Source organism: Moschus berezovskii, chromosome 7, assembly GCF_049115385.1.
Source record: "Moschus berezovskii isolate FMDL1 chromosome 7, NW_MosBer_1.0, whole genome shotgun sequence".
In the NCBI taxonomy this organism is placed as follows: Eukaryota; Metazoa; Chordata; class Mammalia; order Artiodactyla; family Moschidae; genus Moschus; species Moschus berezovskii.
The window spans coordinates 97,667,823-97,692,320 of NC_142466.1; the positions used below are offsets into that span (position 1 = coordinate 97,667,823).

Sequence of the window (24,498 nt, forward strand, 5' to 3'; positions counted from 1 at the left end):
GGTTTTTCCCGTGGTCATGTATGGATGTGAGAGTTGGACTGTGAAGAAAGCTGATCGCCAAAGAATCGGTGCTTTTGAACTGTGGTGTTGGAGAAGACTCTTGAGAGTCCCTTGGACTGCAAGGAGATCCAACCAGTCCATTCTAAGGGAGATCAATCCTGGATGTTCATTGGAGGGACTGATGCTAAAGCTGAAACTGCAATACTTTGGCCACCTTATGCGACGAGTTGACTCACTGGAAAAGACTCTGATGCTGGGAAAGGTTGGGGGCGGGAGGAGAAGGGGACGACGGAGAATGAGATGGCTGGATGGCATCACCGACTCTGTGGACATGAGTTTGAGTGTGCTCCGGGAGTTGGTGATGGACAGGGAGGCCTGGCGTGCTGTGATTCATGGGGTCGCGGAGAGTCGGACACGACTGAGCGACTGAACTGAACTGAACTATTTTTGGTGGAGACTTTGCATACCAATTTTTCCTTATGGTTTGAACATTAAGCAGAATAAGATTTGGGAAGGTAAATGCTATGAGATCTATTTTGTTAATTTTTATTTTGGTGGGAGGTAGAGTGGGGAATATCGTAGAAACTCATTAGTGGCATCCCAGGACATGTTTGTCCAAGCTCTTCTCCTTGTATCTTTTCTGTTTGCCAGCCTTTGTTACCAACTTCCTCCCAGGTTTTGTATTTACTTCTCTTTTCCTTCCTGAATTATTTGTGGTTATTGTTACTAAGTTGTGTCTGACTCTTTGCGACACCAAGAACTGCTGCATGCCAGGCTTCCCTGTGCTTCACTGTCTCCCGGAGTTTGCTCAAATTCATGTCCATTGAGTCAGTAATGCTATCCAACCATCTCATCCTCTGTCGTCCCCTTCTCCTGCCTTCAATCTTTCCAGCATCAGGGTCTTTTCTAACGAGTCAGCTCTTTGCATCAGGTGGCCAAAGTATTGGAGCTTCAGCATCAGTCCTTCCTATAAATATTCAGGGTTGATTTCCTTTAGGATTGACTGGTTAGATCTCCTTTCTGTCACGGGATTCTCAAGAGTCTTCTACAGCATCACAATTCAAAAGCATCAGTTCTTCAATGCTCAGCCTTCTTTATGTCTTCCTAAATTGGTAGTGGTTAATTTTGGAAGGCATTACTGTAAGAAACCAACAGTACCGCCTTGGTTTCTTACTTGTGTTTGTATTTGGGAGCAGGGATGCTGGTGAGATTTTATAACAGAATTATTGTATGAAGGTTAGCAGTAAATGTGGAGGCTGTTCTTTATATGATTACTCCATTTCCTTTTCCTGTATACTACAGTGCCTGTGTTCAGAGTTTTTATTGAGGCTCCATTACATAAGCATGATTGATTGATTGTCCATGTGGTTGATCTCAAACTTGGTCCACTAACACCACATGATTCAAAGCCTCTACTCTGAACTGTGTGGTTGGTCTTTCTGGTGTGAGCCAGCCCCTACCCTAAGAATATTGAGTGTGGCCGGCCCCACCCTAAGATCTGATGTGGTCAGCTTCCTTCCTAAACATCAGTTGCCTTCTAGAAGCTGCGGGCCAAGGCCAGATCTCTCTTTGGGAAAGGCCAAATTCTCTTCCATACACTAAATAATTAGGTTCCCTTAGACCAGTAGACTGTCATTTGGTATGGTTCTCACTTTTCTAGGTACGTTATATTTCACAGACTTGATTTAGAAACTAAAAAGGAATATGGAGTTCTTTATAATCCCAAATTAATTATGCATCATTTATGAGGAGTTTAAGATGCCAACTGCTTTGATAAACAATGAATGTTAAACATGGGGAAGCATAGTGTTAGGCTGGAAAGAGCACTGCACTAACTTAAATTAACTCCAGCTCTGATTTACTCAATGACCTTGCATAAGTCACTTAGCTGCTCTGAGCCCCAGATACATACCTACATGGTTAGATGGTTATTGTCTCCTGCGGTTAAGTGAGGGTCAAATGAGCATTGATCTTGTTATCTGCTCGGTGGGGTCTGTGTTCTGTCATTTAGTCTGGTGTAGGTCCTATATGCTGTGCTAGAAATAACATTCTCCTTTGCTTATTTGAGAACTCCTTTTTTTAATGCTTTAATATTGAGCTTAAGTCTTTTCTCCTCTCCGAAATCTTTCTTCTTTGGCTTCTCCTGGCAGAGTTTGTTCATGCTTTGTGCATATGTCTGTGTATATATCATACTTCATTTCATTTATCCAACACAGATGAATGTGTTTATCCTTAATCCTGTTTCTGAACAGGAAAGGACTATGTCTTGCCTAGAGAGGATGTCATAATTCCAGGGTTGGAGTCTGGGAAAGCGTGTGTCTAGTGAAAATCTGACCTACAGAAAGAGCTCAACGTCATTATCAGAGTAGTCACAATATATTTATTTCAAAATTTTAAATGACCCTTATGGAAGGAGGTGAGATATTATATTTATTAAAATTGTACATTGGTTGAAAAAAAGGTTGGTAGTGAGTATCTCTTGCACTGGGTCTGTCGTATTTATCACTTTGTACCTGTTCCTTTTACTATGTTGTCTAACGCATCATATGTAGCTAGTCAATGTATATGGAATGCAAGGGAAAAAGAGAGTTTTCCTAAGAAAAATTTGGTAATAAAAATAAGTCAAGTTCCCTTCTTGTCTTTTTTTCTGCTCTTTCATCCTTTCTTTTCCTCTACTTAGAGAAGATATTTTTCATGATTGATCGGTCAATGAATACACTGTAAGACTTTGTATAAAATCCCATGAAGTGTTGAAGTTCAGTTCAGTTCAGTTGCTCAGTTGTGTCCAACTCTTTGTGACCCCATGAACCGCAGCATGCCAGGCCTCCCTGTCCATCACCAACTCCTGGAGTTTACCCAGACTTATGTCCATTGAGTCGATGATGCCATCCAATCATCTCATCGTCTGTCATCCCCTTCTCCTCCTGCCCTCAATCTTTCCCATCATCAGGGTCTTTTCAAATGAGTCAGCTCTTCGCATCAGGTGGCGAAAGTATTGGAGTTTCAGCTTCAACATCAGTCCTTCCAATGAACACTCAGGACTGATCTCCCTTAGGATGCACTTTTTGGATCTCCTTGCAGTCCAAGGGACTCTCAAGAGTCTTCTCCAACACCACAGTTCAAAAGCATCAATTCTTTGGCGCTCAGCCTTCTTTATAGTTCAACTCTCACATCCATACATGACTACTGGAAAAACTATAGCCTTGACTAGATGGACCTTTGTTGGCGAAGTAATGTCTCTGCTTTTTAATATGTTGTCTAGGTTGGTCATAATTTTCCTTTCAAGGAGTAAGCGTCTTTTAATTTCATGGGTGCAGTCACCATCTGCAGTGATTTTGGAGCCCCCCAAAATAAAGTCAGCCACTGTTTCCACTGTTTCCCCATTTATTTGCCATGAAGTGATGGAACCAGATGCCATGAGCTTAGTTTTCTGAATGTTGAGCTTCAAGCCAACTTTTTCACTCTCCTCTTTCACTTCATCAAGAGGTTCTTTAGTTCTTCTTCACTTTCTTCCATAAGGATGGTGTCATCTGCATATCTGAGGTTATTGATATTTCTCCTGGCTTGATTCCAGCTTGTGCATCTTCCAGCCCAGCGTTCCTCATGATGTACTCTGCTTATAAGTTAAATAAGCAGGGTGACAATATACAGCCTTGATGTACTCCTTTCCTATATGGAACCAGTCTGTTGTTCCATGTCCAATTCTAACTGTTGCTTCCTGACCTGCATACCGGTTTCTCAAGAGGCAAGTCAGGTGGTCTGGTATTCCCATCTCTTGAAGAATTTTCCTCAGTTTATTGTGATCCACACAGTCAAAGGCTTTGGCATAGTCAATAAAGCAGAAATAGTGTTGAAGTGGGTGATACCTAAAATGTGTATTTTTTCCAATCCCTCTTGTTTCTACCATAATTGAGACTTTGATTATTGTCTTCGGGAGATTGAGGGTGAGAGGGGAAGGGAACAATATTGTGAAGGATGTCCCCTAGTCTCGAGAGCTATCTGACAGACTGGAATGCATTTTCTGGTAAATTCTCCCTAGAAAGTGCTGGATAGAGTGTCAAATTCATCACTTGCCATCTCGGCTCCAGGCTGATGATGCTACAGTCTGGCTGTCTTTTCACCATGCTCTGTGCCATATGTTGGTTTTTTCAGGATTATAAAGTACATATTTTAAATTAATTACATTTTACACTGATTTCTTGTTGGTAACTTTGAGGGAGGCTCTTTGATTAGTAACAAGTTTTTCACTGACACCTTGGTGAGATTCCTTCTGGTAAGGTTTCCTGGAGGAAGTTAATTTCAACAGTATTAAGAAAACCTCACCCCTGAGGTTCTTTCCTTCTGAACCTTAGGTTTATTCATATCTTTGGCCTTTATCCACAGATTTAATTAAGAAGATTTTTGGAGCAAGACCCAAAGCTTTTCCTTCCTTTTTATGAAAATTAGTTAATAATTCCTTTAAAGCTTTAGCAAAGTTAAACATTTCTTCTACCTTTTAAGTGAGTTCATTAACATTATTTTTATTTAGCCATTTACTTTATAATATTTATTGATTTTCATTCTGTACAAAGCACCTGGGTATTTTCTGAATGAGCTACAAAGGTTATGAAGTATAGATTGTATATCCAAGGAATTTATATTTGGAGAAAGGTACAAAATAAGTATATAAGAATAAATTGTTGGATATCAAAAAAAGTGAGAAAAGGGACTATCTGTGAATGGATATCACAGTTTGATTTTTGATAAGAAATTTTGCTATTTGGTTAGATGAGATTCTGGGAAAAGTGTTCATACTCATTCTTTATTTTTCTTCTCAGATAATGGCTCTGGATCTGGAGAAGGAGGTAAGTTTCAAATACCCCTTAAAAGCCATTTTCTTCTTTTGCATTTTATAAATGGCTTTACTGAGATAAAATTCGCATACTATACAATTTGCCCATTGAAAGTGTATAATTCAGTGGCTTTTAATGTATTCACAAAGTTGTATGTTAATCACCACAGCCAACTTTGGAACATTTTCATTACCCCAGAAAGAAACCCTGTACCCCTCAGCCATAATCCCAACCCCTCAGTTCCCTTTAGCCCTAAGCATTCCTTTTTTTTCCTGCATTACTTTTCATTTTAGATTTGTTGTCAGACAAGGGGGAAACGTTGCTCCTGTTAAATTGAAGTTACAGCAAAGGGCCCTCTCCGTAGTATCATCCCCAGGTGATTTTAGCTCGAATCACAGTATTTGTGACTCTCCTCCGTCCCTTTCTTACACATTTTTGCTCATAAGGAATTTTCAAGGCACAAAATTAAAAAAACTAATATTTGGTAATAGCTTATAACAGAGTTTACTCTGAATTATTAGAATTGATTAGAACAGATACTATACTTGATCTCAGCCATAAAGCCAAGAAATGATGAATTATTAGAATTGAGAATGACTAAACTATTTCATGGAGAAGGCACTGGCTACCCACTCCAGTACTCTTGCCTGGAGAATCCCATGGACAGAGGATCCTGGTAGGCAGCAGTCCATGGGGTCGCTAAGAGTCGGACAGGACTGAGCGGCTTCACTTTCACTTTTTACTCTCATGCATTGGAGAAGGAAATGGCAGCCCACTCCAGTATTCTTCCTGGAGAATCCCAGGGATGGAAGAGCCTGGTGGGCTGCCATCTAAGGGGTCACACAGAGTCAGACACGACTGACACGACTTAGGAGCAGCAGCAAACTAATTTATAATCAAATGAGACTGTAATTCTTAATGAGTATCCACTGAATGCAAAATAATGTTTCAGGTGCTCTGTGGATGCACTAAAGGAAAAAACATCTTTGGTGAAATTCACATGAATGAAACCACAAATGAAAACCACAGTTATGATCCTTCCAGCACTATCTGAAACCTTACTCCATCCCCTTACGTTTCATAGAACCCTAAAATTGTAGAGTTGCAAGGGACTTTAAAGGTCACCTAGAGAGTAGAAGAACTGTCCTGAGGAAGAAGTTCAGGGATGATGGTTTTGACTTAAAAAAAAAAAAAAGATAAAAGCTGTCTAACAATAGAATTTAAGTGGACATGTTCAGGCAGAAACTTCATGATCATGTGTGAAGAATGAGATCATAAATTCTAGATCTTAGAACTGGAAAGGACTTTAAAGGACCATGTAGCCTAGCCCCTGTGGTCATATATTTAGTTAGGAAATTGTCATTGTTACTATATAAAAGAAATGGAAGTTAGTCTACATATTTGCTTTTATGGTATAAATATTGGATGTCTTTCCCTGAGAATGTTGTTTGTTGGTAGTTTTTTTTTTTTTTAGGGAGTATGAGTTAGAAAGGCTAAGTGGTTTGCTCAGATTAATACACAAATTCTAGTGAGCTCATGGTGGCTGTGTAAATTTTAGATTTCATGGTATTTCTGAGGCTTAGAAATACTTAAGATTATGCTGCCTGGAATTGTTTGGGAGTATGCATGAAAGTTTGGGTAAAGTGTAGGTAGATATCCAAAATGGCAAGTTTAGAAATAGTACCAAACAGGCACTTAGGTCTGTGTGCTTTCCTTATAACACCTTCTTTGCTGATAGGCACCCTCTCAATTAAGGTATGCTTTCCCAAACCAGACTGGGACATCCTCTGAGTAAACTATAATCCCTAAATTGGCTTCAGAGCTCATCTTCCTGCCCAGTTTGAGATTATCATGATAAGATCCACTGTAGCTGAGACCCACAGATACGAGGTTCCCTAACTGTTGAAATATGAGCTGATTTGGGGGCTGGTGGTATGCACTGATCTTGTGCTGGATCATAGGAGACCCATACACTTCAGCATTCTTGATATTATTGGCAGGGCTAGGTGGCAAAGTAGAAAAGGGTAAGTACTTCGTAAATAGACTCCTTTTTAAAATTTGGGGACAGTTTTTAAGGCAGGTGTGAAACTGATGTGAGAAGGTAGTGGTTAGACTCTGCTGTGTTGAATAACTTATTTGTTGAATCACTTACTGCTAATAGGATTGCACAGGCTGTTTCAGTAGGGTAATCACTGGACTGAATTTATTGCTCATGTTTATTTCCCCTCTCTTATTTCATGTTATGGTAATTCTTTTTAAGAATTAATGAGACCTAGCTTATTGTTCCATGGTACTTAGGCTAAGGGATTATTTTTCTGGCCCCAATACTTGTTTTTTTCCACAGTATATGTTATACTCTGTATTGACAACATTTTTAGACTCAAGCATCAATAGCTTTTTGGAACTGATTGTTTTCAAGAGCCTTGCATACATTTTCCCCAGAAATAGGATAATGGCTGCTGAAAATATGAAGCAGGTCTGGAAAGGATCCCAGCTTTTGGTTGAAAATTTAATTTTTCTTTTTAAACAGAAGAGGAAGGGTCAGGGGCAGAAGTTCACAGAAAACACTCCAAGTGTGGACCCTGCAAATATAAAGCTGAGTGTGATGAAGATGCAGAAAATGTTGGGTGAGTTGATTGAGGGAAAGGGATAAGCTTATTTGGAGGTTAATTGTCAGCATTATTATGTTATAGAAAGCTATCTTTTAACCTGCTTTGGTGTATATTGTGTGTGCCTTCTTTATTTTTTGTTTAATGTTAATCTATTGACTTTTAAGTTGATATGATACTATAGGTATTTAAGATGGTTTAAGTGTTTTAGAATGGAAATCCATTTGTAACTTTTTTTCATTTTACCACTCCCTTTCTTCACTGATAGTTTTATATTGTTATAAAACTGATATATACCAAGTGCTAATTTTATTCATCAGAATTACTCTTATTTGAATTACCTTACTTTTATATTTTCAACTAGAATCATGATAAAGTTTTTCTTGCATTTTTTTACACAAACTTTTAATGTATTTCAATGTATTAAAAATCTAAAACTTGCAAAATTTTAAAGATAGTAAGTAAATTATAATAAGTAAAAGTTATTTCTGGAAATCTCAGCTGGAGAGACTGACATGTTGTTTTGCTTTTTCACTCATGTTCAGCTTTCACCAAGGCAGGTTTTGTAGCTGAACTGTATTGTCCATCCAGTCTCCCGTGCACTCCCTCTGAAAAGGGTGCAGAGTAGTAACAGTATAGATCTCATCGACACAGTCATGTTTGTTCCTTTCATCAGGTTCCCGTTTGTTTATCCGCAGGCTCAACCTTCCTTCATTTCCCTGTGATGCTTGCTTTTTGCAGAGTTGATTCTAAACACTTTAATACTGTCTTTAGGGCCTTATGCAGCACAAATGGGTCCTCTTCACTTCCTCAGTTTCCCCTTAGTGCATATTTTGAAACACCTATTTTATAGAGATTTGCACTTTCTTTCTTACTCATATGGATTTTTCACTGTGCATTTCTATGTTTTATTCAGTTCGTAAATACATGTTTGAGCCTTTTACTGATCAATGGTAATGTAAAGGTTTAATTAGCATTCACAAATCAGGGTCACTGTGTTTTCAGTATTTTGATACAGAATCAACTATTTGTCTGGCACTTGGTAAAATTAAATGTCTGATAATTGACTTGATATATATTTCAAAGTAGGTGAGAATTGGCAAAAGACAAATTCAATAAAAAGTTGAACAATTCAGCAAACTCTGTGTTTGCTCTGTTTCTGTGTGTGAATCACTTGTTGACATGTCCATCTGTTTCAATCAGAGTGGATTGATTTGTGAGAAGATGTTTCCCAAAGTAGATTTTGGCCTGTAGGACATGAAAGAAATGATAGCAATGTGGACTTGCAGAGAGGACAGGTAATAGATACTATGTTCTTTTTTTCTCTTTTTGTACTAAAGATATGATGAAACACCTGTGTGTACACATGCCTGCGTGTGTGTGTGTGTGTTTGTAGATATTTAGTTCTTTTCTGTGTTTTTCCGCAGAACTGTTCTGAAATCGTGTTCAGAGTCAGAATAGCTGTCAGTGATTGATCGACTTGGTCTGTTGATCTTCTGTTACTCCGTTGAAAGTGCCTCTCTGCAGTCCTCTTTTACACATTTCTCTGCTGTCATTTTTCATTCCTTAATTGAAGGAGAGGGAGATCTTTTGCTTGGAAGTAGAACGGATTCTGTGTAATCTCAGAGGTAGCCTTAAGTATGACATCTGTGTAAAATGCGCATCATTCTATGTACACCTCTTGATATGATGTGTGTAGTCTGTCCTCAGTCAGAGCATGTCTGCTGTATAGAAACACACTAAATTCATTTTGTGTATGTCTATTTGAGAACTTGTAACTGCTGTCCTTGCAGGTACACGCTCTAAGCAAATGAAACTGAGTTATAAACAAGGGAAGGGCTTACCAATAAAAGGAGCAGACAGGCTGAGGAGCCTCCTCAGGAGCCCATGGATAGATTGGGACAGGCAGCCAAGACCAGGCCAGGAAATTGATGCAATAATAGAAGAACATTAAGGAAGTAATTTGTGCCTTTACCTAGAAAGCAAGTACATATATACATGGTAATAACAGATATTAAGTAAAACAAAATCCTATAATACTTAACCTTTACTAAAAATAATGTACTCTATATTGTAAAGGAGATCAATCCTGGGTGTTCATTGGAAGGACTGATGCTAAAGCTGAAACTCCAATACTTTGGCCACCTCATGCGATGAGTTGACTCCCTGGAAAAGACTCTGATGCTGGGAGGGATTGGAGGCAGGAGGAGAAGGGGACAACAGAGAATGAGATGGCTGGATGGCATCACCGACTCAATGCACATGAGTTTGAGTGAACTCCAGGAATTGATGATGGACAGGGAGGCCTGGCGTGCTGTGATTCATGGGGTCGCAAAGAGTCGGACACGACTGAGCGACTGAACTGAACTGAACTGAATATTTCCTATAGTGACTATGACTTAGAGTTTAAAAAATACTGCTACATAATGTAACTGTGATAGATACTTTATTTCATGTTACATTTTTAGGTATGGGTATTCATTTAAAAAATATTTTGAGGGCTTCCTTGGTGACTCAGTGGTAAGGAGTCTGCCTGCCAATGCAGAAGACATGGGTTCGATCCCTGATCTGGGATGATCCCACATGCTTGGGAGAAACTAAGCTCATTCACCCCAACTGTTGGGCCTGTACTCTAGAGTTTGGGAGCCAAAACTGCTGAGCCCACGAGCCACAACTCCTGAAGCCCTCGAGCCCGTGCTCTGCAACAAGAGAAGCCACTTCTGTGAGAAGCCTGCACACCGCAACTGGAGCGTTGCCTGCTCTCTGCAATTGGAGAAAAGCCCACGCAGCAGGGAAGACCCAGCACAGCCAAAAATAAAAAATAAATTAAAACATTGTTTTTAAAATAAATAAAAAAGTATTTTTTTAATCTTCTGTCATTGTGAAATGTCTTTCCTGTCAAATGAAATGCTATATATCAATATAATCTATCTGGTTTCCAGAGGGCAGCTAATCTTTTTTTTTTCCCTTTTGTACTTGGCTGATTTATTCTTTTTTTTAAAATTTCTTTTTTTATTGAAGTGTGGTTGATTTGCAGTGTTGTGTTAGCTTCAGGTGTACAGCAGAGTGATTCAGTTATACATATGTATATTCTTTTTCAGATGCTGAAACCTTTCTCTTGCTTTAAAAGCTCTTTTTTCCTTTGCTAATAGGGACAGATACTTGACCATTTGTGGGAGGGGATAAATGGTACCATGTTAAGTTAATTTTCTGCTGTAAAGAGAGGTGCTAGCGTTTTATTTAGCCATTTAGATGGAAATTGATTTAAATAGATTGTCTTCTTAAACAGACTATACAGAACATATTCTAACATATTCTTAAAGTCATATGTTGTTTAGCGTGTTACAGTTTTCAAACATTGTTACCTAAATAATTTTTTTCAGCTCTTTATGCCAGTATGTTGGGTTGGTAGGGTGAGGATTTATTACTCTGATTTTACAGGTGGAGGTGAGCTCAGAAGAGGCCGTTGTGATTAAGAACAGAACCAGAACACAGGTCTCATGACAAGTGATTTATCTATCGTGTTATGTATGCATGTGTGTAGTACACCATGGTGTTCTTAGAGGCCTCTGATGTTCTTAATGTGAGTTGTTCCACCCCTACTTAAGGGTCCGTTCTGCCTTGTGTTTGGGGTTCTACATCTGTTTATAAACATGATTTTTATTCTTCCACGTCAGGTTGTTCCCTTGCTTCTGGGTGCTGTCAGTGTGTCTAGTCAGTGATTCTGACTATAGATGACTCCAACTTATTAATTGTTTCCCTGCTTCCCCAAAATAGGAAACCGTGTGCTTATAGAAACTATCTAATGTAGGAATAAATTTTAAATGTAAAATCAGAGTAAATAGGTTCTTAGTGAAGTGCATGAACTTCATATACTGTGTGACTGTTTTCTCTCTTATCTGCTCAGTGGCTATTTTAATTGTAATTGAAATTAGTTTTGCTTCCAAGAGGCTTTTTTCATCTTTCTTCCTGAAGCACAGTGTCACTCTGTAATGGCATTGGGGGCTTTTGCATGGGTTTGTGATGTCTGTCTTCATTGATGCTTGCCCTTTGAATTTATACCTAGAGCTGGATAGTTGAGGTTACAAGTAATTTGATGTCCACTTGGAGAGGTTTCAGTATTCCATTGTGACTGTTTTGAAATATAGTGGCTAGATTTTCTTAGTCTTAAAACTTGGGAACAGTATCTGCTTTACAGAAAATTATATTTCTCCGTATTCTTAGCAGCTGCACTCCCTCTTCATCTAAACAGTATCTCTTAAAAAAAAAAAACCAACCCAGTATCTCTTATCTGTTCAAGGCTGAGGTTATTGCTCTAAGATAGTTCTCAACTATTTGTCTGTACAGCAGGACCAAATAATCATAGAACTCCTTCAGCCAGGTATACCTTTTATATACCTGACTTAAATCCCTGCCATGAACGATTTGAGGAGTTTGTAGAATCATCTGGCATAATGTCAATACAGGCGAGTTATAAGAATCCTGCAGTTATTCCTTTGAACTTTATCTGCCATGTGCTTTATGGAAATTGTCCCTGCTCTTCTGCCTTTTTGATGTCAGTCACTTTGAAGATGGTGTTTTCCTTTTCCCCTGAGGGACATAAGCTCTCAGAGTTGCTCAGAGAAAGAATCATGTAGGTGTGCAGTGTGACAGACAATTTGAGAAGCAAGTATTAGTACTTCACCTGATAGACATCTTTGTCGTTATACCATTGTTTTCTGTTTGGAGAGTCGCTGGCCACTGTCACAAGCTGACGAGTCTTTCCCTCAGAGTGTGCAGTGAAATCTTTCCTCTCATTTAAACAGAAAGAAGAATGCTCTCCATCTGTGTTCTCCATCAGTCCTCCTTTCTGGAAACTGCACATAGTTGTTTTTTTTTTTTTAAAAAAAACAACCAAAGAAGTATTTTCTTACTGTTATCTTCTCCTCATCTCTTATTTCCTCCTAATCAGAGATGACAGTAATTTTTGTCATTTAACATGGCCTGACTATGGATATTTAGAATAGTAGACTTTTAAAGCTATTTATGTTTAGTAAATTTCTACCGTGGCCCCTTAGACTATAATGGAAAAATAATTGTATGTTTTCCCCTGGTAATGGGAAATAAACGCTATTAAACATTGTTCTGTACTGCATATAACCCAGATGTTAGCAATGACAGGCTCCTTTATCTAGAAATATCTTCCTGTATTTTTGTACAGCTGCCAGTAATGGTTTTTTTTTGAGAGGTTAGATTTTAAAATGTAGAACACAGTATTCTCTGTGGCCTCCTGCAGTTTTCTGAACGCTCTGTTGCTCTTTGATAATTTGCCTCTGTTATTCTCTTTGCCTAAAGTCCCACCCCTGTATGTCTATTTGTTTAATTCCTACTCTTCCTTTCAGCTTGGATGTAAGCATGACTTCAGCACCTCTTCCTTGCTCTTTCTGCAGTCCCTATGGGATAGATGACTAATGCTGGTGTTCAAACAACCTCCACATAGCACTTAGATTGTTGGGACTGCTAACAGATTGTGCATTCCCTGAGGACAGGGACTTTGTCTTGCTGGTTTCTACAATGGATGAACTTGCCATGAGGTTGGGTATCTTAGGTTCCCTCCGTAGGTCTTGTTGAACTAACAGTTCACACAGGGCTTTCTTATTCTCTTAGACCTGCACAAGGGGTCATAGTGATGGTTTAACATGTATGAGAAGGACTAGTAATATTGTAAGGAACTTCTAGCAGGTGAATTTGTTGCAGTCTTTGTTAGGTGTTTGTGAAATCTACATAACTTCACGTGATTTAGTTTAAAATGCCAGTGATCATAAAACTTAACCATATCTCGAAGGAATGACACTTTCTATGTACAGTAAGTAGAAAGAAAGAGATGATAGATATTTTTCAATAATACCTTTCAGATGTACATAGTATTTGATGATTTCAAAGGGCTTTTTTACAAAAGCTTATTTGATTCTGTCACCAGCGTTTGAGGTATTATCCCTATTATTAAAGACTCCGAATTGTGATTTGCCAAAATCCTCAAGCTAAATCAGAGAAGTCATTGAATGTATTCATTTATTTATGTGTGTATGTCTGCATTCATGCCTTTGAAATTCAGTGTTAGAAATTCAAAAGCTTTACAAGGCTTTACAGGGAAAGGTCTGTTTTCCACCCCAGTCCTCAGCTACCCATTTGTCTTCACTAGAGGCAGTCACTGTGATCAGTTTCTTAATCTCCCAAAGGTATTTTTCCCATGTACAAACAAGTACGCACACGTATTCTTTCTTTCCTTTTTATAGAGTAATGGCAGCCCACTACGTATACTGCTCTTCAGTTCAGTTCAGCCGCTTAGTCGTGTCCGACTCTTTGAGACCTCAAAACTGCAGCACACCAGGCCTTTCTGTCCATTACCAACTCCCAGAGTTTACCCAAACTCATGTCCACTGAGTTGGTGATGCCATCCAACCAGCTCATCCTCTGTCATCCCCTTCTCCTCTTGCCCTCAATCTTTCCCAGCATCAGAGTCTTTTCAGATGAATCGTTTCTTCACATCAGGTGGCCAAAGTATTGGAGTTTCAGCTTTAGCATCTGTCCTTCCAATGAATATTCAGGACTGATCTCCTTTAGAATGGACCGGTTGGATCTCCTTGCAGTCCAAGGGACTCTCAAGAGTCTTCTCCAACACCACAGTTCAAAAACATCAGTTCTTTGATGCTCAGCTTTCTTTACACTCCAACTCTCACATCCATACATGACTACTGGAAAAACCAAAGCTTTGACTAGACAGATCATTGTTGGCAAAGTAATGTCTCTGCTTTTTAGTATGCTGTCTAGGTTGGTCACAACTTTTCTTCCAAGGACAAGTGTCTTTTAATCTCATGGCTGCGGTCACCATCTGCGGTGATTTTGGAGCCCCCCAAAATAAAGTCTGCCACTCTTTCCACTGTTTCTCCATCTATTTGCCATGAAGTGAATCAGTCCTGGGTGTTCATTGGAAGGACTGATATTGAAGCTGAAACTTCAATACTTTGGCCACCTCATGTGAAGAGTTGACTCACTGGCAAAGACTGATGCTGGGAGGGATTGGGGGCGGGAGGAGACGGGGACGACAGAGGATGAGATGGCTGGATGGCATCACTGACTCAATGGACATGAGTTTGAGTGAACTCCGGGAGTCGGTGATGGACAGGGAGGCCTGGCGTGCTGTGATTCATGGGGTCGCAAAGAGTCGGACATGACTGAGCGACTGAACTGAACTGATGGAAACAGATGCCATGATCTTAGTTTTCTGAATGTTGAGCTTTAAGCCAACTTTTTCACTCTCCTCTTTCACTTTCATCAAGAGGCTCTTTAGTTCCTCTTCACTTTCTGCCATAAGGGTGGTGTCATCTGCATATGTTATTGATATTTCTCCTGGAAATCTTGATTCCAGCTTGTGCTTCATCTAGTCCAGCGTTTCTCATGATGTACTCTGCATATAAGTTAAATAAGCAGGGTGACAATATACAGCCTTGACGTACTCCTTTTCCTATTTGGAACCAGTCTGTTGTTCCATGTCCAGTTCTAACTGTTGCTTCCTGACCTGCATACAGGTTTCTCAAGAAGCAGGTCGGGGGTCTGGTATTCCCACCTCTTGAAGAATTTTCCACAGTTTGTTGTGGTCCACACAGTCAAAGGCTTTGGCATAGTCAATACAGCAGAAATAGATGTTTTGCTGGAATTCTCTTGCTTTTTCCATGATCCAGCGGATGTTGGCAATTTGATCTCTGGTGCCTCTGCCTTTTCTAAAACCAGCTTGAACTTCTGGAAGTTCACGGTTCACGTACTGTTGAAGCCTGTCTTGGAAAATTTTGAGCGTTCCTTTACTAGCGTGTGAGATGAGTGCAGTTGTGCAGTGGTTTGAGCATTCTTTGGCATTCCCTTTCTTTGGGATTGGAATGAAAACTGACTTTTTCCAGTCCTGTGGCCGCTGCTGAGTTTTCCAAATTTGCTGACATATTGAGTACAGCACTTTGACAGCATCATCTTTCAGGATTTGAAATAGCTCAACTGGAATTCCATCACCTCCACTAGCTTTGTTCGTAGTGATGCTTCCTAAGGCCCACTTGACTTGACATTCCAGGATATCTGGCTCTAGGTGAGTGATTACACCATCATGATTATCTGGGTTGTGAAGATCTTTTTCATATAGTTCTTCTGTGCATTCTTGCCACCTCTTCTTAATATCGTCTTCTTCTGTTAGGTCCCTACCATTACCATTTCTGTCCTTTAGTGAGCCCATCTTTGCATGAAATGTTCCCTTGGTATCTAATTTTCTTGAAGACTTCTCTAGACTTTCCCATTCTATTGTTTTCCTTTATTTCTTTGCATTGATCACTGAGGAAGGCTTCTTATCTCTCCTTGCTATTCTTTGTAACTCTGCATTCAGATGCGTATTGTTCTGCCCTGAGTCTGGTCCCCCTAACTGGTAGAATAAGACACTCGCAGCAATGCAAAAACAAGAATAGGGTTTATTTCTAGCTTGAGCTAGGGCTTATGCCTCTTCAGCGCAGTGGAGTGTGGACAAGAGCCCTGAGCCCAGGTCACAACAGTTTTTATAGTTTCAGATTACATAAGCACCTATTTTTGTTCGAAAGATCAAGCTGGCAGAAGCTCATTGGCCAGTTTATGCGCGCGTGGGGTTTTTCTGGGGGGATTTTTCTTTTTCTCTTGATTGGCCCAATTTTTCGCGCCGGCAGGACTTTTCTTGGGAGAAGTTTTGCTGGTGCCAGCGGGACTTTCCTGGGGAGGAGTTTCTGGGAACTTAGCCTCTACCCTGTCTCCAGGAAATTGAAACTTAGGCTTATCATGGCTATTCAGATGTCAGGGCCCCTAACAGGTATATCTTTCCTTTTCTCCTTTGTTTTTCGCTTCTCTTCTTTTCACAGCTATTTGTAAGGCCTCCTCAGACAGCCATGTTGCTTTTCTCCATTTCTTTTTCTTGGGGATGGTCTTGCTCCCTGTCTCCTCATGAACCTCCATCCATAGTTCATCAGGCACTCTGTCTATCAGATCTAGTCCTTTAAATATATTCCTCACTTCTACTGTATAATTGTAAGGGATTTGCTTTAGGTCATACCTGAATGGTCTAGTGGTTTTCCATACTTTCTTCAACTTGAGTCTGAATTTGGAAATAAGGAGTTCATGATCTGAGCCACAGTCAGCTCCTGGTCTTGTTTTGCTGACTGTATAGAGCTTTTCCATCTTTGGCTGCAAAGAATATAATCAATCTGATTTTGGTGTTGACCATCTGGTGATGTCCATGTGTAGAGTCTTTTCTTGTATATTTTGGAAGAGGGTGTTTCTATGACCAGTGCGTTCTCTTGGCAGAACTCTATTAGCCTTTGTCCTGCTTCATTCTCTACTCCAAGGCCAAATTTGCCTGTTTCTCCAGGTGTTTCTTGACTTCCTACTTTTGCATTCCAATCCCCTATAATGAAACATACTGCTCTACTCTTTATTTAAACCCCCCCTTTTTTTTTTTTTTGGTGAAAAGTACATTTTGCATACAGATGTGTTTAAAATATAAACATGCAGTTTAGAGAATACTTCTCGTAAGTACTTAACACCTCGGGTCCAAAATAGAGTATTGCCAAATTCATAGTACCAGGCATTGACCTTCCTGGCACTGTTAGGTGAAGGCTTACCAAAAAAGACACGTTGAATAGTCTCTGTCAGAGACTGGCTTTTGGCTTCCTGGTTTATAAGATTCCCTTCTGGGGAAGTCGGTGGGCAAGACCCTGAGTAAGTCATCAGGAATGTCATAGGACTTGTAGTTGAGATGTCTGGCAGGATTCTAGCGTCACCAGTTATGGATGATTGGCAGAAATGTCGTCTCAGAGTGGACTGCTCTGTGTTTTCTACTTCCAGTCTCACTGTAGCTTACCTACAGTTCTCAGGAGTATGTCAGTTAAATGAGTGTGCTTGTTTGATTCAGGCAGTTGTAGGAACTTCATCACAGCAAGTACAGATAAGAATCTGAGCCAGGCTTACAGGGCCTTCTGTCCTCTGACTGAAAAGAGGGCAGCAGGCATCCTGGTAATGGCAGCCAGCAATATGACTGTCTGCAGAGTGAAACTGTTTCAGTGTGAACTGGTTGCCCTCTTAATATAGCTGTCATCTTGCAATCTCCCTGCAATGCTGTATCTTTTCCCACCACCGTCAATTCTCCAGTTTTCCTGCATTAGTTGAGTGTCCTGCAGTTCATTTCTCTTATTCTTTACTTGGAGTCAGCACAGACCCCACAGGTCTTAGACCTGCAAACTGCCCTCCAACTTTGGGACACCAGCTGCAAATGAGGTAGGTCCCTTGCATTTCTGCCCAGGATACTACAAGTCTGGATGTTCCTACGACTTCCTTTAAGGTTCCGTAGTTTGCTAAAATGACTTAGAAGGAGCTGAGTCATCTCATTAGCACACGAAAGACTGTTGTCTCTCAAAGTTACCAGGGTTTTAGGAGCTCTGCCAGAAACAGACCTAATAATATTTTTTGTTAAACTATATGCATCATCCTAGAAATTCCTTTACCCCTCTCCTCCATAGCATGTTTTTTTTTTTTTTAAACCTTCTCCCATTTTAGTATATCTTTCAGTAGCTTCTTGAGAAAGGGTACAAGGTGAGGTAATTTATTTTTTCACTTTCGGTTGCACGGGGTTTTTGTTGCTGTGTGCAGACTTTCTCTAGTCGTGGCGATGGTGGTCTGCTCTACTGGCGGTGCATGGGCTTCTCCCTGCGGCGGCTTCTCTTGTTGTGGAGCACGGGCTTCTGGTGCATAGGCTCCAGTAGTTGCACACGCAGTCTCAGGAGTTATACTGTGCTGGCTTAGTTGCTCTGCGGCATGTGGAATCTTCCCAGACCAGAAATCAACCCATGCCCCCTCCATTGGCAGGCGGATTCTTATCCACTGTGCCACCAATGAAGTCTGAGACCTTATGTTTAAGGTGTATTTATCCTACAGCTAATACTTGACTTATAACTTGGTGAGTGCATACTTCTAAGTGTGAGATCATTTTCCCTCAGAATTGTGAAAGCATTTCTATATTGTCTTCTAGCTTCCAGTTGAAGTCTGAAGCCACTCTGATTTCTGGTCCTTTGTATAGGGTTTGTTTTCTCTCTCTCGAAGCATGTAGAATCTCCTTTTGGTCCTCGGTATAATGAAATTTCACAGTTCCCAGAAACTAACTGACTTCTGATCGGAGAAATTTTCTTCAATTAGTTCCTTGATGACTTCCTTTCTTCTCTTTTCTAATTTTGATAGTTCTGACTTTGGATGTTGGGCATTCTGGACTAGTCCTTTAACTTTCTTGTCTCTCTTAGTTTCTATTAAAATTTTTTGTTGTCCTTTCTGAGAGATTTCTTGAACTTTTATTTTCCAGTCCTTTTTTTTGTCATTTCTCATATATTTTTTATGGTGCTCCTTTAAAAAAATTTATAGCATTCTGTTTTTGTTTTATGACTATAATACCTTTTTGTGCCTGTTTATTTTTGGGATTCTGTTTGCTCTAAGGATGAGCTTTTCTTTTATTCATTTTTATTCAGTGAGTTTTAATCTTTTATTTTTTGTAGTTATATGGCCTTATAAAATGAATGTTCTTTGTGTTCTCTGGATGATTTTGTGTAAGAATAGAATTATCTGTTTATTGAATGACAGAATGTGGTCCACTGGAAAAGGGAATGGCAAACCACTGCAGTATTCTTGCCTTGAAAACCCCATGAACAGTATGAAAAGGCAAAAAGATAGGACACTGAAAGATGAACTCCCCAAGACGGTAGGTGCCCAATATGCTACTGGAGATCAGTGGAGAAATAACTCCAGAAAGAATGAAGGGATGGAGCCAAAGCAAAAAGAATAACCATTTGTGGATGGGACTGGTGATAGAAGCAAGGTTCAATGCTGAAAAGAGCAATGTTGCTTAGGAACCTGGAATGTTAAGTCCATCAATCAAAGCAAATTGGAAATGGTCCAACAGGAGATGACAAGAGTGATCATCGACATTCTAGGAATCAGCAAACTAAAATGGACTGGAATGGGTGAATTTAATTCAGATGACCCATTATATCTACTACTGTGGGCAGGAATCCCTTAGAAGAAATGGAGTAGCCATCATGGTCAACAAAAGAGTCCGAAATGCAGTCCTTGGCTGCAGTCTCAAAAACGACAGAATGATCTCTGTTCATTTCCAAGGCAAACCATTCAATATTACAATAATCCAAGCCTACGCCCCAACCAGTAACGCTGAAGAAGCCGAAGTTGAACGGTTCTATGAATACCTATAAGACCTTTTAGAACTAACACCCAAAAAAGATGTCCTTTTCATTCTAGGGGACTGGAATGCAAAAGCAGGAAGTCAAGAAACACCTGGAGTAACAGGCAAATTTGGCCTTGGAGCACAGAATGAAGCAGGGCAAAGGCTAATAGAGTTTTGCCAAGAGAACGCACTGTTCATAGCAAACACCCTCTTCCAACAACACAAGAGAAGACTCTACACATGGACATCACCAGATGGTCAACACCGAAATCAGATTGATTATATTCTTTGCAGCCAAAGATGGAGAAGCTGTATACAGTTAGCAAAAACAAGACCAGGAGCTGACTGTGGCTCAGATCATGAACTCCTTATTGCCAAATTCAGACTGAAATTGAAGAAAGTGGAGAAAACCACTAGACTGTTCAGGTATGAGCTAAATCAAATCCCTTATGACTCTACAGTGGAAGTGAGAAATAGATTTAAGGGACTAGATCTGATAGAGTGCCTGATGAACTGTGGATGGAGGTTTGTGACATTGTACAGGAGACAGGAATCAAGACCATCCCCAAGAAAAAGAAATACAAAAAAGCAAAATGGCTGTCTGAGGAGGCCTTACAAATAGCTGTGAAAAGAAGGGAAGCGAAAAGCAGAGGAGAAAAGGAAAGGTATAAGCATCTGAATGCAGAGTTCCAAAGAATAGCAAGGAGAGATAAGAAAGCCTTCCTCAGCGATCAATGCAAAGAAATTGAGGAAAACAATAGAATGGGAAAGACTAGAGATCTCTTCAAGAAAATGAGAGATACCAAGGGAACATTTCATGCAAAGATGGGCTCACTAAAGTACAGAAATGGTTTGGACCTAACAGAAGCAGACGATATTAAGAAGAGGTGGCAAGAATGCACAGAAGAACTATATGAAAAAGATCTTCACAACCCAGATAATCACGATGGTGTAATCACTCACCTAGAGCCAGATATCCTGGAATGTGAAGTCAAGTGGGCCTTAGGAAGCATCACTACGAACAAAGCTAGTGGAGGTGATGGAATTCCAGTTGAGCTATTTCAAATCCTGAAAGATGATGCTGTGAAAGTGCTGCACTCAGTGTGCCAGCAAATTTGGGAAACTCAGCAGTGGCCACAGGACTGGAAAAGGTCAGTCTTCATTCCAATCCCAAAGAAAGACAATGCCAAAGAATTCTCAAACTACTGCACAGTTGCACTCATCTCACAAGCTAGTAAAGTCATGCTCAAAATTCTCCAAGCCAGGCTTCAGCAGTACATAAACCGTGAACTTCCAGAAGTTCAAGCTGGTTTTAGAAAAGGCAGAGGCACCAGAGATCAAATTGCCAACATCCTCTGGATCATGGGAAAAGCAAGAGAGTTCCAGCAAAACATCTATTTCTGCTTTATTGACTATGCCAAAGCCTTTGACTGTGTGGATCACAATAAACTGGAAAATTCTGAAAGAGATGGGAATCCCAGACCACCTGACCTGCCTCTTGAGAAACCTGTATGCAGGTCAGGAAGCAACAGTTAGAACTGGACATGGAACAACAGACTGGTTCCAAATAGGAAAAGGAGTTCGTCAAGGCTGTATATTGTCACCCTGCTTATTTAACTTCTATGCAGAGTATATCATGAGGAACGCTGGGCTGGAAGAAGCACAGCTGGAATCAAGATTGCTGGGAGAGATATCAATAACTTCAGATATGCAGATGACACCACCCTTATGGCAGAAAGCGAAGAGGAACTAAAGAGCCTCTTGATGAAAGTGAAAGAGGAGAGTGAAAAAGTTGGCTTAACATTCAGAAAACTAAGATCATGGCATGTGGTCCCATCACATCATGGGAAATAGATGGGGAAACAGTGGAAACAGTGTCAGACTTTATTTTTCTGGGCCCCAGAATTACTGCAGATGGTGACTGCAGCCATGAAATTAAAAGACTCTTGCTCCTTGGAAGAAAAGTTGTGACCAACCTAGACAGCATATTAAAAAGCAGAGACAATACTTTGCCAACAAAGGTCCATCTAGTCAAGGGTGTGGTTTTTCCAGTAGTCATGTATGGATGTGAGAGTTGGAACGTGAAGAAAGCTGAGCACTGAAGAATTGATGCTTTTGAACTGTGGCATTGGAGAAGACTCTTAAGAGTCCCTCGGACTGCAAGGAGATCCAACCAGTCCATCCTAAAGGAGGTCAGTCCTAGGTGTTCATTGGAAGGACTGATGCTGAAGCTGAAACTGCAATACTTCGGCCTCCTAATGTGAACAGCTAACTCATTTGAAAAGACCCTGTTGCCGGGAAAGATTGAGGGCAGGAGGAGAAGGGGATGACAGAGGAAGAGATAGCTGGATGACATCACTGATCTGTGGACACGGGTTTGGGTAGACTCCAGGAGTTGGTGTGGACAGGGAGGCCTGTCGTGCTGCGGTTCATGGGGTCACAAAGAGTCGGATACGACTGAGCGTCTGAACTGAAGTGAACTGAATGACTGGAATGAACGTGTTCATGAATTCTTTTTTAAAAAATCACCTGGATCTGATATTGTCTTGGATATAGATTTTTAAAACTGGTTTTATTTCTTCAGTGAATGTAGTACCATTCAGTTTCTATTTTTTTTAGTTTTTTCTATTTTTTTTAGTAGTTAATCTTTTGTTATTCATTTCATGTAAGTTTTCAAATTTGCTGTCATAAAGTTGTTTACAATAAAAGTATTATTTTTTAAATCACAAACTGTAGTCTTTTTTAGTTTAGATACTTTTTTCTTTCTTTTTCTCATCCTGCTTCATTGATTTGAAAGTTAATTGTTGATTCTTTTTCTTCTTCTTTGTCTTTGTTTTTTTGGTCACACCACATAGCTTGTTTGAAATCAGAGATTGAACTCAGGCCCTCAGCAGTGAAGGCATGGAGTTCTAACCTCTGGGCAACCAAGGAATTCCCTGAAGGTCTTTTCAGAGGACCAACTTTTAGCATTATTGATCTTCTCTGTTGTAATTTTGTTTTCTGTTTCTTCTGATTTCTGTTTGTTTTCTGTTTCTATAAATCTAATATTAATATCTATGTCTTCCATATTTTTACCTTCTTTTTTTTTTGTTTTCACTGGGTTTATTCATTGCTCTTTTTCTAATTTCTTAAATGGATGTTTAGTAATTTTACTTTCTACTGTTCCTTTAAGATTTGAGACAAGACTTGAAAACGGTGAAGAATTAAACTAAGTGGTTATTTGAGGGAAAAGTATTTCAGGAAGAGGGAAAGCCCTGAGACAGGAGTGTCCCAGTTGAGTTTGAGAGAAAAGCAGGGCCAATTTAGTGAAAAGATTTTTCATGATATAAATGTGGAAAATAACTACTTACCTCCTTTCATCTGTCACTCGGCCTGCTGAGATGTCTGTTTTATGTGACAGCTGTGATGAGTGGAGAGAACACCCTCTCAGTCACTCATTAGGTTTGTGATCTTAGGCTTTTTAACTTCTTTCATATTCAGCTTCCCTGTTCATAATTTGCTGTCACAATTAAAGAGGCAAATATGACTATCCCTGCACAGTAGGTGCAGAATAAATGGTTGTTAAGTGTCTTGAATTTGGCATGTTTGCTGAAGCAATTTCTTTCCATGTTAGTGCACCCCTGTGCTTGGGGCATCCTACCCTCTGCTGCCATCACCAGCCTGCAGACTCCAGGAACCACTCCAATCAATAGTGTTAGTGGCAGCTAGGGTCTAATGATGTTCTCTTCCGCTCATTGTTTCACTGAGCTGGACATTCCTTACGATGGGGATTTCATTGTCTTTCCTCACGTGCTCTGAAAATATTAGCAGTGGTTGTTCTCACAGCTCTTGGTCTTATATGCGGTGTTACCATTCCACTGTGGAGTGGACCTTTCCTGCACGTGATCAGGGCAGTTCCTGTTGGGCTTCCCTGGTGGCTCTGTGGTAAAGAACCCACACGCAATGCAGAGATGTGTGTTCGATCCCTGGGTTGGGAAGATCCCCTGGGGAAGGAAGTGGCAACCCACTCCAGTGTTCTTGCCTGGGAAATCCCATGGACAGAGGATCCTGACCGGGCTGCAGTCCATGGGGTTGCAAAGAGTCAGACACAGCTTAGTGGCTGGGCATAAGCCTCGACCGAGTCCCTTATTTCTCCTCACTCAATTGGTATGGTATCCTGCCTTTGTTGCTGAGCCTTTTCTCATCCCTGAAACTGTTCTATAATTCTTTCTTTTGTTAGCCACTGTTTCTATTTAATTGCCATCCCAGTTTTGCCTACTTTTATCCCTTAAACCTGGAGTTGGCAGTGTTTTGCTTTAAAGGACTTGATTGTAAATATTTTATATTTTGAGGGCCACATACTGTCTCTGTCACATTCTCTGTCCCCATCCCTTTAATGATTCTAAGAGCCATTTTTGACTTATTAGTAAATATTCAAAGTTTTTTTTTTCTTGATTTTTAAATTGTGAAACAGAGCGTATATTGAAAAGGTTATGAAAACTTATACATTTAGTTTAACGTACAAAAATGAAACAAAGTGTGACTCCTATATCCCAAGCCAGGAAATACATGGTATTGTCAGTACTTTAGAACTGCTTCCCATGATCCTTCCCCATTGCATGTTTCTTTGTTTTGCCTGCTCTGCTGTATTTTGTGCATGCCTTTTTTTTTTTTTTTCTTTATAGTTCTATCACATGATAACCCTCCTAACAATTGGATTGGCCAAAAAGTTTCTGTAAGATGTTACAGCAAAACTCAAATGAACTTTTTGGTCAACCCAATATTATTTGGGTTTTGTTTGATTTTGAATTTTGTA

General features: G+C 40.0%; 1 protein-coding gene and 1 pseudogene across 10 annotated transcripts in view; one reads left to right on the plus strand and one right to left on the minus strand.

Moving 5' to 3' along the window:
* The window catches only part of TMEFF1 (transmembrane protein with EGF like and two follistatin like domains 1), a 151,552-nt gene that overhangs the window by 92,103 nt on the left and 34,951 nt on the right, over positions 1 to 24,498 (plus strand). For all 10 annotated transcript variants that reach the window (XM_088838197.1, XM_088838196.1, XM_088838193.1 and 7 more), the window contains 2 exons: positions 4,818 to 4,844; positions 7,363 to 7,459. In XM_088838197.1, coding sequence (XP_088694323.1) covers positions 4,818 to 4,844; positions 7,363 to 7,459 — 124 coding nt within the window. The remainder of the gene's footprint in view (positions 1 to 4,817; positions 4,845 to 7,362; positions 7,460 to 24,498) is intronic.
* Positions 5,312 to 5,407, minus strand: LOC148777437 (U2 spliceosomal RNA; annotated as a pseudogene).